The sequence below is a fragment of the Vombatus ursinus genome, unplaced genomic scaffold (genome assembly GCF_900497805.2).
Source record: "Vombatus ursinus unplaced genomic scaffold, bare-nosed wombat genome assembly UNPS02014797.1, whole genome shotgun sequence".
NCBI lineage: Eukaryota > Metazoa > Chordata > Mammalia > Diprotodontia > Vombatidae > Vombatus > Vombatus ursinus.
In genome coordinates this window covers 5,247,086-5,266,401 of record NW_020954575.1, presented here as the reverse complement: position 1 = coordinate 5,266,401, position 19,316 = coordinate 5,247,086, and the positions used below count along the sequence as shown (strand labels likewise).

The following is a 19,316-nucleotide window of genomic DNA, read 5'->3' as shown; positions in this document are numbered from 1 at the left end:
AGAGGGAGTTCAATGAGATGTCTTCATCTTCAAAAAACTTAAAACCTATTAAGGAAGATCGGAGATGTACAGAAATGCAAATAATACTGTGTAATCTTTATATATACATAAATATATAATCATAAAGCAATAAGATAAGCATATAAAGGAGGCACAAAGCAAGTGATATGAAGATGCAGAAGCAAAGAAGAAAGTATTTCTCCCTGGAGGAGATTAGGGAAAGCTAGAGAGAAGCCTTCATTTCAGCAATCTGAGGTGCGAGTGTGAACAAGTTGAAACATACCAGTTTTAGAGGATGATGTGAAGCTGAAAATTATAGAATAACTACAGACATTTACACTTGTAGAATGGTGACTAGTCCAGTTAGTTCATGAATAATAACAATAATATTTCTTTAAGGATTTGTGATTTCATCATTATGGAGACACTTTCCATTAAATATGGATTCCAGTTTCTCTCTTCACTAGCAAGTAGTATTCATGAGCCATGAATACTGGAAAAATGTCAAACTAGCAGCCAGTCTTCTAGGGGAAAAGCATCTCCATACTTTACTAGATTAGTTCTCAGATATCAGATACTTAGGTTGTTGCTGAGTGTACACTTGAAGTCTTTCTAACTTCACGTAGGACCTGCCTGAGCTTGTATTCTGCTGTCAGAGCCTTTGGAAATCCAAAGGCTCCTTTGTGTCGTGATGAAAGATTAGAGTCAGTGGAGAAGCAATTACTAGAATACCTCATGTTTATATTGACGAGTAGAGTGATAGGGTTGAAAAAGTCAATTGGTCCTAGACTGTGTAGTGAGGCTAATGAGTTTATAATCTTTATCCATTAGGCAATGGGGAGAGGCTTTTTAGTAGAGGATTGGCATAATCAGATTTTTACATTATTAATGTTAATCTGGCATATATATAAAATGGTTTGGAGGAGAGAAAGCGGAGACAGGAAGATCTATTAGGAGATCATTACTCAGATCATGCATTTATTAAATGCCTACTATATGCTTAGTTACTATGCCAGAGATACATAGACAAATGAAACCAAGGAGTATGCATTTTACCTGGAGATGTCAACATGTACACATAGATGAAGATATAAAATAGATGTAAGGTTTTTGGAGGACGGGAAATATTAATAGCTGGGGAAACCAGGAAAGACTTCAGAAAAAGGTGATACTTGAGTGAAGTTAAGTTAAAAAGAAGCTAGGGATTCTAAGAGATGGAGAGAATTCATTAGCGTTGCTAGAATATATTGGCAAAATGTCTCTGGATTCCTCTATTAAGCTCTTAATGTGTTAGAGTTTTTAACTTTCTTGCGGCAGAAATATGTGAGTGGGTCTGGTGGCATGAAAGATTGACTAGTATAGTGCCTGGTAAAGTTAACTAAAAGAAAAAAGTTGTATGATTTACAGTATTTTCCTTGTTCATAATGCAGCATATGTCCTGAGTCTGATGAAACTCAGTGAACTGGTTTTACTGTATTAAATCAAATGAGGCTGTAGCTGTTGGAGTTAGTCTGAAACGCTGCTCTCTACCTAGTAGATAAGGCAAGATACTCTTAAGTCATTGTTATATTCTTTTTCTTAGGGGAAAGTTGGGGACATGCAGCTACAATTCGATTAATCCTTCATTGGGACCAAAAGCAGAGGTCAGTGAAGAAGCTGGCTAGTGACTCATATTGCATTCAGTAGATGTCATGAACTGGTCCACCTTGGAGCTGCTCAACACTGGTTGAGCAGTGTGGTGTCATTTGAACATTTCTCTACTTTGTTTTTAATTTTCATTACTATCTTTTGCTTTTATGTCACATTCATTTCCCAGCATAGCCCTTTTTCCTCCCATTTGTAGAGAGGCATATTTTTTAACAAAGAATGCAGAAGTGCATAGGGGAGAGCACACCAAACAAGGCTGACAGTAGAAGCAGTGCTGCACACCCATAGCCCCCCACATCTGCAAAGCTGGAAGAGAGAGAAGGAGATACATTTTCTTCTTCTTTTAGGGACGGACATGGTCATTCTAACCTTGCAGCTTTCATATTGATATTTTTCTTCTTCTTTTTTCCATCGTTGTAGTCATTGTTTATATTATTTTTCTGGTTCTGTTTACTTCACTCTGCATCAATTCATAAGGCTTCCCATTGGGCCTTTTTCTTTTATTCATTGGTTCCATGTGAGCAGGGACAAGTGTAGGTTGCTACTGTTCTGTACTAAATCATAGAATTTCAGAACGTGAAAAGTCCTTTAGCTAAAGAAAAAATTCTTCAGAATATTTAAACAATAGGTTATGCCTGAAATTGTAGATAGAAGAGGAATGCTGTCTCCTCTTATACCTTTTTGGAATCAACTACCATTTTTTAGCTAGCATCCTGAAAGAAGCTTGGTACCCCTTGTACCTAGAAGGGTTTAAAAAAAATCATAGAAAAGACTATTTTTGAAGTTTTCCCCAGGATTCTTTTGTAGAAAACAGGGTCATTTTTCTTAACTACTTCATATGATACTCACTAATGTCATCTATGCAAAATTTTGTGTCTGTATTGTTTGCATTTCTTGCTCTGTTCCTGTTACCTAGTTTTCTGTCTATCTGATAAATACCTTTCTGTTCATAAACTAATAACATGAATCATTTCCCCCTACTTTTGAAGCTTTTGAGCAAATGAACAAACTAGCTTTCATTTTCCTTAAAATGGAAAGAGAGAAGTTGTGTTTTTTTTTAATGTACTTCATAGAATAATGCCAGAATCCTGCCAGCCTCTCCACTTTCGGATTAATTGGCATAACCTCATGAACTCTGTCCAAAAGCTGTTACGAAAAGGGAGGCTGAGACAGCATGTAGGCTGCAGATGGAACAAAGGGTTACCCTAAATATACTTTGGATCCGGTCAGTGACGAGATCTCTTACTTTATGTATTTCTCTTTGTTCTCATATTAATTGACAAAAAGTCTGTACTGACCCAACTACTTTTATTTTCACACTACTCTCAGAGTTTGTAAACAGAATTAGACTCCTTTTTTCTATTTAAATGATACATTTATAGCAGATAATTTATTTGGCCTGTACTTCCATTAAAGATTGCTATTTCCAAATGGCTCAAGTAACTCAGATTTTCCATCTATATTTCCTTTTTCAATAATTGTTTTGGCTAATATGACAGCATTTTCCATACCTGTGATTAGACTTTGACCTTCACCAGCTTCAGATGTTGGGACCTATTTTCTGGGGGAAGACCTAGAATGTAGTGGTTCTTGTAAATAAAATAATTGCTTTGGCTGATTTGTTCCTAGCCATGGAATTGTTCTTCCCCCTTCCTGTGAATGTGACATTGTGCTCAAAAGAAAATCCACTTCCGACAGCATGCTCTGTTGTAAAGTCCTGGCAGCAGATCTCCAACTGAGAGACTCTTAAAACATTGCTTATACTTCCTGAGATGCAGGCTATTCTGCAAACTGCAACCTGCTGTTTAAATGTTCTAAGGAATTCCCTGTGTAGCTGCTATGTAATAGCAATCTACCTCAGGCTATAATTAAATGTTCTCTAATAGAATAGCACCTAAGAAAAACTAAAAATAATTAAGAGGATCCTTGGCAGGATATCTTTTCAACCAACTATAAGACAGAAGACTATTTCTAGTGTCTAATTTTGGAAGTTATTGTTATGTGTATAGGTATACATATAGGGGCAAGTAGATGTTTTTGCTTCTTTAAGTTGGACTTATTCATGAACAAAATGTAGCCTATAAAAGATACTTACAAGATGAACCTGAGAATAATTTTTTCATTTCTTTTATTGATTTTTTTTTATGTTGCTCAATTTCCAGTAATGTTACCTGTTCTAGGTTCATGGGACTGTTTTCAGTTGCCAGAGAAGAGCTCTTCTACTCATTCTCTAGCATTTAACACTGATATTCTGCTCTCTAAATCAATAGTTATGTGGTAAATATGATCATTACACTACTAAAAGGTGAAATCAGAATCCAACACACAACTCACATAAATTCTGGTGAGATTTATTGAGTAATATGAATTATTACAGAAATTAGTTTGAGCCAGCTGGATTGCAGATGAATAGCCAGTGAAGAGAGAATGAATGAGCCAGTGGCTCCCTTAGGTACTTTTGGATGAAGAGCATCTTCTAGGCCTGCAGAATTTCTATAAGTCCTACATCAGCCTTCTCCATACATACCAGTATCCACATTAAGGGTCATGAGTCTTCTGTAACAGTGCAGATGTTTGCAGTTTGAAGTTAAGAGTGCTCTAATGTATATGCCTTTATTGTACTCCTGAAGTTCACCATCTCTGCTAATCTTCTGCATTCAAGATTTGTTACTGCATTAATCTGATGTATTTCAGTGGTCTTTTACTTTAGCATTATTGTAGTGAGCCTTAGAAAGGTTAAAAAGGAATTAGAACATTGTAGTGTTATAGTTATACTTAGGGGAGAAAGAAAAATCCCTCCTTACTAGGTTCAAATCTAACTTTTCCTACCCTTTCCAGTGCTAATTCCTGTAATAACATCAGTTCTTTAGTGTCAGCAGTTTTAAAAGTGTGAATCACTTTCCATTTTAATAATTTTTAAAATGTTATTTCCCATGGATCAAGTTTTTTTCTCCAATTTTTTCCACCAGTTTCTTTTGGATTGTAGCCTTGTGTTATATCGGCTATTTAAATCATTATTAAGTTGAACAGTTTTTAAAGAATTAAATATTCTGCTAATTCTTTATTGCTTTGTTTTCTGTGGCCGAAATATCTTCAGGTCTTTAAGATTATGTGGATACTTTTATGTTATTAAAAAACTAGTTGATTGTACTCCACAGTATTGACCCTGTATTTGGGCAATAAATTGTAAAGTCTAATCAGAGAAAAGACTTACAAAAATGAGCCTTTCTTAGGTTAAGCAAAGAAAGTCATAAATATATAAGTTTATATTGCCTGGTTTGGGATTTAGGCTGTCCAGGCTTTTAAAGTGTACTTTATGTAAAACATGATTAATGATACTTTAGGTAAATTTTTGGTGATGATTTTTAAAAATTGTTTTTTGTTTTATATGCCATGTGTATTATACTGTGGGTTTTCTTACCATTTACATATTCATGATACGAAGCATTGATCAGAATTTTACCTCTTTTTGCCAAGAGTATCAGGTGGTAGTGCTGGGTGATAAATCACACCCCCACACAGTATTTCATATGTGTGCTGTGCTTTAGAGCACAAACTGTGCTTCTGACTTGTTTCTTCCTGACCTAAACTATGTAGTTCAGCCATATGTTGTGTTTCATCCCAAATGTAACCATTAGCCAAGAGATTCCTCTGTTTGGTTTTTTAAATTGCTGAAATTCTATGAATTCCCTGAGATGTAGACACCAAATATAAATTGTTTTTCTATAATGAGGACTTACCAAAGATTTTCATCCCAAGTCATTGTATTATTTGATTTCAAGTTACATATATAAGCCTTTAAGAGACATTTACGTTTCTATTTACATTTTTGTAGTAATTTTAAATTTGCTGAAGGTAGCCATAAAAGCTTAGTTTGAATTCTATTACCCTGTAGCTGTGTGAACACAGGCAAGTCATTAATCCTCGAGTCTATTTTTTCTTCTGTAAGATATTTTTGTACGTACCTTTCAGGGTACGAAGGAGGGTCAAATAAAGTTATGGGTGTGAAATCACTTTGAAAACTACAATGCTTACTGATGTAAAGTAGTGTCATTATAGGAAGGTTTAAACAATACTTTTTCTTTTTTACATTTTTGTCTGAAGGTGAACTACTTTCAGTTTTCCTGAAGATTAATAAAGAGGGACATAGTTTAAAAAATAGAAAGGACTCTTTGCAAAGAAGTTCACCTTTTTTCACTACTGTTCACTTTGTGTTTAGAATTTTAGTTTAGCACAGTTTAGAATTGTAGCAAAACCACTCTGTAAATTGAAATTTTTATTTATCCTTACTAATTGAAATTGTATTTGTGTCCATTATTTCTAAGCAGGTTAGCAACATTGCACAAATCACCAAGCCAGAAGGAGGCCACAGTACTGTTTGACATAACGGTTAGTTCAATTTGATGGGAGTGGAAATTGTGTGTTGAATGGTTGCAATTGTCTAAAAAAAAGCTTTCAAAAAATTATTTCTCTTAATTCTGTTAGACATCAATCCTCTTTAGAAATAGATTTTGTCCCTACCATGTTTATTAATTCTTCAAGTAGTGTTACCGTTGCAGAATGTTCCAGTATTTCACAAAAAATTATTCTAAACATTTATTCTTGAGGTCAATAAAAGAAATATTTCCCTTGCTTTTAGAGTAATATGTTCTACAAAACTAACTTTATCATATTAAGATTTTAAAAGTAAACAACTTAAAATATCAGCATTAGTCATGTTGGTCTGTACCTAGGCAGTAGGTCTTTCAGTAACCATCACTGTAGCCACATTTACTAATATAACATTATTTGGGAAAATATTTATTGTAGGATTTATATTTTTGGCCAAAGTGTACATCTTTCCCCATGGTATAGACACAAATGTTGATAAATTACTAGATTCTCATTTCTACAAGAATAAAAAATGAGGAGAAAAAATCTGAAGCTTGTTAATGAATCTATATGGCAGTAAACTGGTGTGTTCCAACCTGCGCTTTGAAAAACACTATTATAGGACAGTTTTCTTCCAGACAGGGTCAGGTGCACAGGGCAGTTCATTAAAGTACAGAAGGAAAATGAGACCTTTTTAATCTAAAAAAAAAAGAAAAGAAAGAAATTTAGCTTTACTAATACCTAACTTATAGTTCAAAACTGGTACCTTCACTCAGTCTGTATATCCCTTCCAATATTTGGTATATTCTTTTTTTTTTTAATGTTTCATTTATTTATTGATTTATCTATAGTTTTGAACAATCACTTCCATATGCTTTTGAGTTTTAAATTTTTCACCCTCTCCCTCCCCATCTCCCTTCCCAAGATTCTGTGCAATCTGATATAGGTTCTACATGTACATTCCTATTAAACATATTTTCACATTAGTCATGTTGTAAGGAAGAATTAGGACCAATTGGAAGAACCACAAGAAAGAAGAAACAAAACAGAAGAAAAAAAGAGAGCAAATAGTATGCTTTGATCTGTATTCACACTCCATAGTTCTTTCCCCGGATGTGGATAGTATTTTCCATCGTGAGACTTTTGGACATGTCTTAGATCCTTGCATTGCTGAGAAGAGCTAAGTCTATCAAAGTTAGTCATTGCACAGTGTGGCTGTTACTATGTACAACGTTCTCCTGGTTCTCCAGGAATAGGGAGGAGACCATCCCACTGTACCATGTCATCGTCAGACCTCATCTGGAATATTGTGTCTAGTTCTGGGCTCCCTGCTTTAAGAAAGACCTTAATAAGTTGGATTAAGAATAGTAACAAGGATAGTGAAGGGTCTGAAGTCCGTGTCACATCAGATTAGGTTGAAGGAACTGGGCATGTTCAGCCTGCAGAAGAGAAGATTCAAGGGGGACATGATAGATGTCTTCACACATCTAAAGGGCTGTGATGTAGAGAAAGATGTAACTTGTTGTGCTTGGCCCCAGAGAGCAGAACTAGGAGCAGTAGAAGTTGCAAAGAGACCAACATAGGATGGTATCAGGAAAAATTTCCCAACAATTTGAATTGTCCAAAAGTGGAATGGACTAACTCAGGTGGTATAGTTCTCCCTTTTCACAGGCTTTGTATGTGATCACTTCTCAGGAATATTAGAGCAGAAATTTCTTTTGTGTATGGATTAGATTAGGTGGACACTGAAGCCCCTTCCAGCTCTCAGGTTCTGTGATTCATAGATTATATTACCCAGTTTTAATTAAACTGACACCCACAGAGTAGACAGGTGATTTAAGAAGATTCCTGCAGAGACTGCAGAGTAGGATAATACTATTAGTATAAGTACAAGTGAACTGTAAGAAAATGGCAAATACAACGCTTCTTTCAGTATGAGCCCTTTGTCAAGCCACATTAGATGTGGATGATCTAATCATATCTGACAGGTCAGCCAAAACAATTTTTTAATGTACTTTTACTTATTTTGTTAAATATTTCCTAATTACATGTAAAAATTTTTCAACATTAATTTTTTAAAAATTTTGAGTTCCAAATTCTCTTCTTCCCTCTTGCCCCTCCCCCATCCATTGAGAAGGCAAACAATATGATGTCAGTTATACATGTGAAGTCATGCAGTACATTTCCATATTAACCATGTTGCAGAAGAAAACACATACACACACAAAACCATGAAAAATAAAGCTTAAAAAAGTATGCTTCCATATGTACTCAACAGTTCATCAGTTCTTTCTGTGGAGGTGGATAGCATTTTCATCATAGGTTCTTTGGAATTATCTTGGCTCATAGTCTTGATCAGAGCAGCTAAGTCTTTCACAGTTGATCATCCTTACAGTATTGCTGCTACTGTGTACAGCGCTCTGGTTCTGCTCATCTCACATTGCATCAGTTCATATAAATCTTCCCAGTTTTTTCTCAAATCATCCTGCTCATTATTTCTTATAACATAATAGTATTCTATCACACTCATATACCACAATTTGTTCAATCATTCCCCAGTTGATGGGCATCCCCTTAATTTCTAATTCTTTGACACCACAAAAAGAGCTGCTATAAATGTTTTTATGCAGAAGGATCCTTCCTTTTTTTCTTTGACCTCTCGGGGGTGCAGACCTAATAGTGGGATTGCTGGATCAAAAGGTATGCACAGTTTTATAGCTCTTTGGGCATAGTTCCAAATTATTCTCCATAATGGTTGGACTAATTCACAGCTCCACCAGCAGTGTATCAGTGTCCCAATTTTTCCATATCCCTTCTAGCATTTGTCATTTTCATTTTCTGTAATGTTAGTCAATCTGATAGGTATGAGGTAGAATCTCAGTTGTTTTAATTTGCATTTCTCTAATCAATAGTGATTTTATGCACTTTTTTATTTGACTTGATAGCTTTGATTTCTTCTGAAAACAGCCTGTTTATATCTTTTGACTATCAATTGGGGAATGGTTGGCCAAAAATTTTTAAAATTATCAAGATTATATGAAATTTGGATTTACGTCCTTTAAATTAACAATAAACTTCTATCTAAGTATATAGTATACCTTAAGATAAATGAGTGAAAAAGCATTTTTCAAGATAACATTTTACTGAGATATTTTTCACATCTCCTAAATTTCCCTCCTTCTCCCACCCACATTATAAAGAATATATTTTTTTAAAAGAAAAATCAGCAAAACCAGTTACATCAAAAAAGTCTGAAAATTTAATGTTCCACACTTGTGGAACACTTCTGCCTCATCAAAGGAATCTTCTCATATCTCTTCTTTGGGGCCATGTATGTTCTTTCTTAATTTTATAATGTTTACTTTTGGTTATTTTGTGGTGCTTGTTTTTTTCCATTTATGTTACTGTAGTCATATTGCTTTCTTGGCTCTACTTACTTTACAGTGTATCAATTCATTAGGTCTTTTTATGCCTCTCATTCATAATATTCACAATTTCTTATGGCACAGTAATATTCCTTTACATTCTTGTACCTCAATTTTTTTCAGCTATTCGGTGGGCATTCCAATTTTTTGTTACCAAATGAAAGTACTGCTATAAATGTGTGTGTGTATGTGTGTGTGTGTGTGTGTGTGTGTGCGTGCGTGTGCGCTTCTTATCCATAAATTCCTTTGGGTATAGGCCTCATAGTGGAATCTGTGGGTCAGAAAGTATGAATATTTTAGCCACTTTATTTGGATAATTCCAAATTGCTTTCCAAAATGGTTGTATTGTTTCATAGCTCCACCAACAATGTACTAGTATATGCCTGTCTACCACTCACCCCTCCAGTTTGATTCCCAAAAGATTCCCCTCTTTGTCATTTTTGCCAGTTTGCTAGATACAAGGTAAATCTTCAAATTGTTTTGATTTACATTTCTCTTATTACTAGTGATTCAGAGTATTCTTTTGTATGGTTGTTAATAGTTCGCAATTCTTATTTTGAGAACTGTTTGTTGATATCCTTTGACCATTTAAATATTGGGGATGAAAAAGCATTTATTAATAAGCACTTACTATGTTCAAAACAGATATTAGCTAATATAATAGTATGACACTATGAAATTAGCAAGACAATTAAAAACAAAGTCTTTGTTGCCAAAGATGATGTAAGCATATCACCCTGTAAAAATTCATTTCAGCATACTTACACTTGGAAACAAACTTTTCTATGCCAATTAAAAGTTTTGCAAAGAGTTTCAGTGCATTTTGAACCCATTTATTATAAAATATACAAATGCAGTAACTTTGGACTCACTTGCAAGAACAACTAGTTGACATCAGAGAAGAGTGAAATTTACTAGCCAAATTTCAGCACAAACCTTTGCATAATTGGTGAGTAGAAATGTAAAATTAATATCTTGTTTTAGTAAGTGCAGTTAATTATGTGCTTCTATATAACTTTGTGAGATATAGTTTGGCCATGACAGTCATTAAAACCATAACAATTTAAACCACACTTTGAACCACATCTTTGAATTGTGGTATGAGAGTGAAACTAAGATTTTCAAAAATAATAAAACATGTTCAGTTATTCCTCTTCCTAAAATAATATCAAGCAAAAAGATTTTTTTGTTCCATTTGTAAAAAAAATTTTTACTTGCTTGTTTCATTCTTATCTTCTTAAAATTTCTGTTTTTGTGTATGTTAGCTGACTGCAGTACTGAGAGGTTGAGACTTATCTAAGGTCACACAGCCAAGGATATGTTAGAGGCACAACTTGAACCCTAGGTCTAACTGATTTTGAGGCTGGTTCTCTTCTGTGCCATGCTACCTCTCTAAAACACAATTTACGAATAAATATGCAACTTCTTTTTTTTATTAATTTTGATTTATCAATAATCACTTCCATATGCTTTAGTTTAAAATTTTTCTCCCCTTTCCTCCCCACCACCTTCCCCAAGACAGCACACAATCTGATATAGGCTATACATTTACATTTCTGTTAAACATATTTTCACATTAGTGATATTGTAAGTAAAAATTAAAACCAATAGGCGGAACCATCAGAAAGAGGAAACAAAACTCAACAGAAGAGAAAAAAAAATAACAGTTCAACTTCCATAGTTCTTTCTTTGGATGTGGATAACATTTTCCATCATGAGACCTCTGGAGATGTCTTAGATCCTTGTATTGCTGGGAAGGGTTAAGTTTATCAATATTAGTCATCACACAACATGGCTGTTATTGTGTACAATGTTCTCTTGGTTCTGCTCACTTCACTCAGCATCAGACCATACAAGTCTTTCCAGGTTTTTCTGAAATCAGCCTGTTCATCATTTCTTGTAGCACAATAGTATTCCATTACATTTATATACCACAACTTGCTCAGACATTCTTAAATTGATGGGCATCCTCTCAATTTCCAATTCTTTGCCACCACAAAAAGAGCTGCTATGAATATTTTTGTACTTTTCCCATTTGTATGATCTGTTTGTGATATAGCCCTAGAAGTGCTATTGCTGGGTCAAAGGGTATGCACATTTTTATAACCCTTTGGGCATAGTTCCAAATTGCTCTCCAAAATGGTTGGATCATTTCACAACTCCACCAGCAATGCATTAGTGTTCCAGTTTTCCCACATCTCCAGCATTTATCATTTTCCTGTTTTGTCATGTTAGCCAATCTGATAGGTGTGATGTGGTACCTCAGAGCTGTTTTGATTTGCATTTCTCTAATCAATAGTGATTTAAATTATAAATATGCAACTTCTGAGAGAACATGATGAGTTTTCTTTTACTGAGACCACTGTTCTATATTTAACTTCAAGCTTACATTCTTTTTCCCAAGCAGAACTACTTAAGGTGTTAAAAACTGTCAATTCCTAAGAAACAAAAATGGACAATTAATATAATTATAAGTAGTACTTCTTAACTTATTTGAATATCCTAGAGGACTTTTATTGAAAGTTTTACCAGACACTAGAATTTTAGCTCCAGTGCCTCATCATGGTATGAAGAGGACTATGGATTCTCAAACACAGTTTGAGAATAAAAGCTCTGGCAGGTTGTATAGACCATGAACATTTCCACAATTTACATTTTAAACTGGTTTAGGCTGTACTTGGGAATTTCATGGATTCCAAGTTTGAAACCTCTCTACTAAAGCATCAGCAGAATTGCAGTCAACATCAGTGAAGGGAGTACTAACCATTGAAACCACGTTTTTTGAAAGCATGAGTTAATCAAGTATTTATCGGGTGCTGTGCTAGGTGCTGGCGAAGTCTAGCCATGGAGGAAAGCCAAGGAAAAGGCATGGGTACTGGAGATGTAGTATTTTGGGTGAAGAGCAACAAAAAGAATGCTAGTTTGGCAGGAACACAGTAGGGAAGGAAGAATAATTTACAATGAAGTAAAAAAAAATAGGTTGTGAAGACTTTAAAAAGTAAACAGGAAGAAATTGTATATGTGTATAATGGAGTGCTGTTAAGTCATAAGAAATGAGGAAATAGATTATTTCAAAGAGACATGGAAAGACTTGTATGAACTGATGCATGGTGAAGTGAGCAGAACCAGAACATTTTCAACTACGACATCAGTATTACAAAAATAATTTTGAATACTTGTATAAAACTGGTAAAGAATGAAATGAGCAGAAGTAAGAAAATAATTTATATAAAATAACACTTAAAAAACAAACAACTTTTGCACTGGCCCTGGAGTCAGGAGCACCTAAGTTCAAATCTGGCCTCAGACACTTGACACTTCCTAGCTGTGTGATCCTGGGCAAGTCACTTAACCCCGATTGCCTCGGGGGGTGGGGGGTGGGGGGTGGGGGGGGCATGGGACTTTGAAAGCTGTAGGAACTGTGACCTTCCATGAGGACTAATTATGTAGCTTGCTGTCTACCTCTTGACAGAAAAAGGATGGATTCAAGAGTACAGAATTTGTATGTACACACATATACTTATTTATAGAATTTTAATAAATGTATTTATTTGACATGGCCAGTGAGGCAGTTTGTTTTTTCCTGATTATACATATTTATTACAAGGAATTTATTTTTCCTAATTTACCCCCTATGGAGTAGGCAGTAGGAGAGAGAAAATAGATTTCTGCTAATTAAAAAATAAAATTTAATTTTAAAAAAAAGCTAAGTATTTGATAGGAGAGGCAAGCCTAGGAAGCTACTGGAGTCAATTCAGTAAAGGAGTGACATGGTCATATCTGCACCTAAAAGAAATCACTTTGGTAGCAGTGTAGCAGATGGATTAAAGTAGGGAAAGATTTGAGGCACGAACAGTTAGGTGTCTGTTGTACTCCACTTGAGAGATGAGGAAGAACTAAATTATGGTAGTAACTGTGTGAGTACAAAGGAATCAGATATAAAATGGTATGAAGGTAGAACCAACAAGATTTGGCAACTGAATGGCAGTGTGGGCTGAGGGAGAGTAAATAGTGAGTTATTTTGGAGGTTGGTGGGTGGATTTGTGGGTTGTTGTGTGTGTTTTGTTTTCTTTTTTTACATTCTCTAGTGAACTGAAACATTGTAGGAGAGTGGCATTAAAACTTAATTATTTGTCTTAATATTTTGAGGGAGTCTCTGCAAGTGTTGTACAAAGCTCTTATAGAAAAACAATTCACAAATAACAGCATTTTTTAGCTTTTTTTTTTTTTGGTGAGTCAATCAGGGTTAAGTGACTTGCCCAGGGTCACACAGCTAGTACGTGTTAAGTGTCTGAGGCTGGATTTGAACTCAGGTCCTCCTGACTCCAAGGCTGGAGCTCTACCCACTGTGCCACCTAGCTGCCCCAATATTTTTTTTTAGGTTAGAAGGGATCTAATTCAACCTATTTCCACCCGTACCAAGGAATCCTATTAACTACACATCCACTAAGCAGTCATCCAACCTATGGTAAAAGACCTCCAATGAGTGGGGAACTTGCTACCCTCCAGGCATTCCACTTTTATGTAACTCTGATTGCTTGGAATTTTTTTCCTGTTTCATGTCTAAATTTACCTCTTTCAAATCATCCCCCCCCCCCCCCCGTGCCCCCCCCCCCCCCGTGCTCCTCCTGGTTGTGCTCTCTGGGGCCAAAAAGTACTTAAAGAAAGATGTCAGGTTCTGAGTCATCTCTTTTCCAGGATAAACATATCCACTTTCTTCACATGAGCCTCAGATGGCATAAACTCCAGTCCCTTCATCATCCTGGTTGCTGTCTGAATGATATCCAGCTTATTTTTGTCCCTAAACTCTAGTGATCAGAACTCAGCACAGTACTCCAGATGTGGGTTGACCATGGCAGACTGTAGAGGGACTGTCATCTCTTTATTCCAGGAAGCTTGTTGTCATTGTAGCCCCATACCTCATTAGTTTTTTTTTTGGTTATCTTACCACATGGGTAGCTCATATTGAACTTGTCCACCAAAACCACCAGATCTTTTTGAGATAAACTGCTGTTTAAAAATGTCTTCCCCATCATGTACTTGGGAATTCAGTTTTTGGAACACAAGTACAAGAGCCACTCAAGATCTTTTTGGTTCCTGGTTGCCATCCAATTTATTAACTATTCCTCTCAGCTTTGTTTGCTAATTTGATAAGCAAATTCTGGTCTGTCTACTCATTGAATTTATTTAGGTACTAGGAAGCAAGGTGGGAAAAGGTTTTTTTTTCCTTTTTTGTAGTTTTTGTGTTTAATTTTTATTACCTAAACCCAGAAACTTACCCACAGTTTTAAAGAGTTTTATTGTATTATTTTAAATTTGTTTCATCTTGGCATTTAAAGGCTTCTCTGGCAACTGTAATGTTTTAAAGACAAAATCTGGAGAAATTAATTCTGTCACATTATGTTTTATGTTCTGCTTCTTCATTAGTCTCTAACACTTACCTTATCCAGTCTGTCACTCTTTTTCATTTTATTGGATTGTGTAATCCATTCACAATTTCTTTTAGAAGTTTTTTTTAATTCATTTATTTTTAGTTTTGAGCATTCACTTTTGTAAGATTTTGAGTTCTAAATTTTTCCCTTTCCCCCCTCTCTAAGACAGCATGCAATCGGATATAGGCTATTCATGTACACTCATATTAAACAAATTTCCACGTTAGTCATGTTGTAAAGAAGAATTAGAACCAAAGGGCAAAACCATGAGAAAGAAAAATCAATTAAAAAAAATAGTATGCTTCCATCTGCATTCAAACTCCATAGGTCTTTCTCTAGATGTGGATAGTATTTTCCATCATGAGTCTTTTGGAATTGTCTTAGATCATTGCATTGCTAAGAAGAGCTAAGTCTATCAAAGTTGGGGTCATCACACAGTGTTGCTATTCCTGTGTACAATATTATCCTCGTTCTGCTCATTTCACTCAGCTTCAGTTCTTGTAAGCCTTTCCAGGTCTCTCTGAAATCCACCTACTCATCATTTCTTATGGAACAATAGTATTCCATTACATTCATATACCATAGCATGTTCAGCCATTCCCCACTTATTGGACATCCCCTCAATTTCCAATTCTTTACTATCACAAAAAGAGCTGCTATAAATATTTTTATACATTTAGGTCCTTTCTCCTTTTTTATGGTCTCTTTGGGAGACACAGACCTAGCAGTGGTATTGCTGGGTCAAAGGGTATGCATGGTTTTATAGCCCTTTGTTCCAGATTGTTCTCCAGAATGGTTGGATCAGTTCACAACTCTGCCAACAATGCTCCATTCATATTTAAAGTTATGAGAGTTAGGTTCATATTTTTCTCTATTTTTAATATTGGGTTTTTCAGGTTATTTTTTCCCCTCTTCTAATGTAAACACTACTCTATACCTTTAGTTACTTTACCTTAATCTTTTTTAAAGATGTCCCTTTTCCCACTGGCTCTCTTCCCCTCATTCCTGTTCCCTTCTTCTCATTTGTTACCCTTTTTTGCTTTAGGATTTTACATATTACTTCAATTTTCTTTCCTCCTAGTTATATAATTCTTCCCCTCATTTTTTCTCTCAGTCAGATAGATTCCTCCTCCTTCTCCCCTTCAAGTCCTGATCATTAGTTTTTTGGTGTGTGTGTGTGTGTGTGTGTGTGTGTGTCTGTGTGTGTCTGTGTGTGTGTGTGTGTGTCTGTGTGTGTGTGTGTGTTCCTTTCCAAAAAGGATTTCTCCCACTCTGTTCATTATAGATATTCATTATGTTCATTATATCTCTGTCTACTCTAGACCCTCATTCTCTGATTCATGACCCCTATAATTATGTAGTCTCTCTGTTCTCTGTATTCCTCATGCAGTCAGAACTTCCAAGGTAACCATCTCCGCCAAACTTGTGCCTTCTCAGCTGTCTCCTTTTGTATGTTTAGAAAGAAATGTCTTACTGATCTCTTTGCTGTCGTTTTTGTTGTCTTTAACCACATTTCTGTTATTTGGGGTGTTTGAGAAGCAAATAATCTCTTCAGTTCTGGTTTTCTTTCCAAGAATGTTTCAAAATCCTCTTTGTTACTGAACTTTCATCTTTTCATTTATAATTAAGTTCACATTTGCAAAATAGGTCACTCTGGGCTGTATCCTGAGCTCCATTGCTTTTCTGAACACACTCCGTTCTCTCCTACATTTTCTGGTGAGTGCAGACTAGTCTTGTATTCATTCATTTTGCTGTCTTGGGTTTTTTTTTTCTGGAGGTAATCTTTGAATTCTTTCCATTGTTAATTAATTTTCCATGTTTAGAAGTTCTGGGCAGTTCTTTTCTATTATTTTGTGCATTATGATGTGTGTATGTTTTTGTTTTTGTTTTGTCCTATTATGTTCTTTTGGAAGACCTATGATCCTTAGGTTGTCTCTACATATCCTATCTTTAAGAGCAGTGTGTTTTACTTACATAGTGAACACATTCTCTTTTAATGTTATTCTTTTTTGATTCTCTTCTTCTAGATAATCCTTCACTTCTGTATATTTGCATTCTGAATCTATTGTTCTCTCTTGTTTCTCTGATGAGAGATGCCATCAGATTCCAGTTTTTCTATTCTGCCTGTTATTTTTGCAGTGTAGGCCATAAATTCTGCTTTCAGAATTCCCATTTCTCTTTTGAAAAAAATAAAAGAATGTTACTGAGTGGTCTTAGCAACAGAGTACCGTGGTTCCATGCTATCACATTCCATAGGATCCTCCATCTTATCAAGTGTTTCCCTTTGTTTTGTAGTATTTATTCATAGATGTCTGGATTTGTTTACTAGACCTGTAGGGCACATTTCCTGTTTTTAATAATTTTCCTGCCTATGTACTTATGTTTAAGGTCTTTGAGTTTTCTTCTTCCTGAGATATATGCTAATTTTAGTCTTTTTCCTCCTCATTTTCCCCTATCGCTCACTTTCAGACTCTTTTTCCTTCGGGGGTTGCATCTCAAAGCATCTCATCCTCTTTCTATACTGGGCAGTTCCCAGTTTGCCTGTCTTGGTCTCTGCCGCAAGTGACTTTTGGATAGAGAATTGGCCCAGTCTAGGTGCTGAGCACTTTTCCTTAGACTTAATAGAATGTTCCACAATCCCTATGCACATGGTGTATGGTCTAGATGGCCTGTTTCACTTTCTGTGTTTCTCAGCTGTCTGACCTGCACTGGCAGTTCAAAGCTCTGTAGCACGGTGCTACAGGTTTTTCTGCTGCAGTGCTGGCTTGCTGTCAAGGCCCCCAGCAGATTTCTGCTCCTGGAGGGCAGCCACTGCACTGTCTATCTATCTTAGCCCAACTTCCATAGCTGGCAGCTAGGGTCTCCACAGCACTGAGGTGGGGCAAGGGGGCGGGAGCATAGAAGAGCGTGGGCTTAGGTTTTACTGGGTCTTTGCTGTTATGCAGCCTCATTGCTGGTAGTCTGGGAAAGGTATGCTAAGTGAGCTCAGGGTAGGCATCATTTCATGAGTTTGGTTTTTTTCCTTCTTTTGGATTCTGGGTGTCCTAGACCATGGCAACAGCTGAAATAGTTTTATCTTTGGAGCATAATTTCAGTTTTGAAGAGGTTTGAGTGGTTGTGGGGATCAGTGAAAATGTCTATTCCTTCATCTTGTTGCCCCTAATAGTTTCCAAAACAAAGTAGTTCAATGGAGTGAAGGTGAAAAGTGTTATTATAATTTACCTTAACTATATTCTAATATTTTTTCATCTCATTATTTCTTCTAAGTGGTTTAGTTGCAATGCTTAGGAACTAGGGCAAAAATGAGGAAAGTGTTCATTTACTGCTATAGTAACAACTAAGATCTCTTTTACTTATAATGCCCTCTTATGGTTGGTACTATAAGAATACACATAGACTAATTAATTTGAAGTACAGAAGACTATCTTTATTTCAGATGTTTTAAAAACCAATTTGTTGTTTTTATTTGCAGGCCCAGGGTTTTCGAGATGTAGTTCCTTCTCCATTATCACCTCCAGTGGAACCTTCAGCGAACCCCCGAAAGCGGTCACGAGAAGCAAGGGAAGAAGAATAATATTTTAAAGATTTTGCATCTTGTGTAGCACAAAAATGTTGTAAAGACCATTAAGTGCTGATTACAGTTTACACAGCAAACATTGTAAACAATCATAGAATGTCTCCAATATCAACAATTACCACAGTATTAAATTAACAATTTAAGACAATCACATCAATTATAAAATGACATTACCAAATACTCATAAATCATTTATTAAAACATTTGTATAGAATACACTCAAGCAACAAAAATGGTTGTAAATATTAAAATACATAAAATATATACATAGTAAGTTAATATCATTAACTTGGAGCTTTTATAAATTAATTCATACTCTACCCATTTAATTTTTGATATCCATATTGGTTATTAAACTCTCATCCCAGTAATACATTGTACATAAATATCTCTACCTAACTGCGTAACAAACCTTCTAATTATGTATGATTTGATAATGCTTGAACCTAATTTTAACCTTGACAGCACAGGATCATTACCAGGATTCTTACCTTCTAAAAGTACCCAAAATCAATGTGTCATAATGCATATTAAAATCTTTTTGACCCTCATATTTAGATTTCTTTCCTGCTCTGGCAGTCTTAGGCATATTATATTATTTTGGTTGAATGGAATAGTTGTGGCAATGCATTGTAGTTATTGTAGGCTAGTCCTAAGTTTAAAAGTATGGTTGTAGTGCCTCTTCTAAACCTGCAGCTGTGCTTAATACAGATTTAGGTGAGGTCAGGCACTCTCAGATCATGTCTACAGGTTGTGGCAGTACCTAGATGATAATGGCAGTGGGAAGTTTTTATTCAGTCCTCTTTTCCTTCAACATTTCTTTTCCATGTTAACTAAATCCTTAGGCGCTAGTTAAAGGAACAC

General features: G+C 35.5%; 1 protein-coding gene across 1 annotated transcript in view; it reads left to right on the top strand.

Annotated features, from left to right (window-relative positions):
- The window catches only part of RAD51C (RAD51 paralog C), a 68,386-nt gene extending 49,383 nt beyond the window's left edge, over positions 1-19,003 (top strand). The window contains exons 7-9 of the mRNA XM_027870358.1: positions 1,583-1,643; positions 5,976-6,036; positions 18,348-19,003. Of these exons, the coding sequence (XP_027726159.1) occupies positions 1,583-1,643; positions 5,976-6,036; positions 18,348-18,449 (224 nt within the window). The 3' untranslated portion in view covers positions 18,450-19,003. The remainder of the gene's footprint in view (positions 1-1,582; positions 1,644-5,975; positions 6,037-18,347) is intronic.
- Positions 19,004-19,316: the final 313 nt, after the last annotated feature.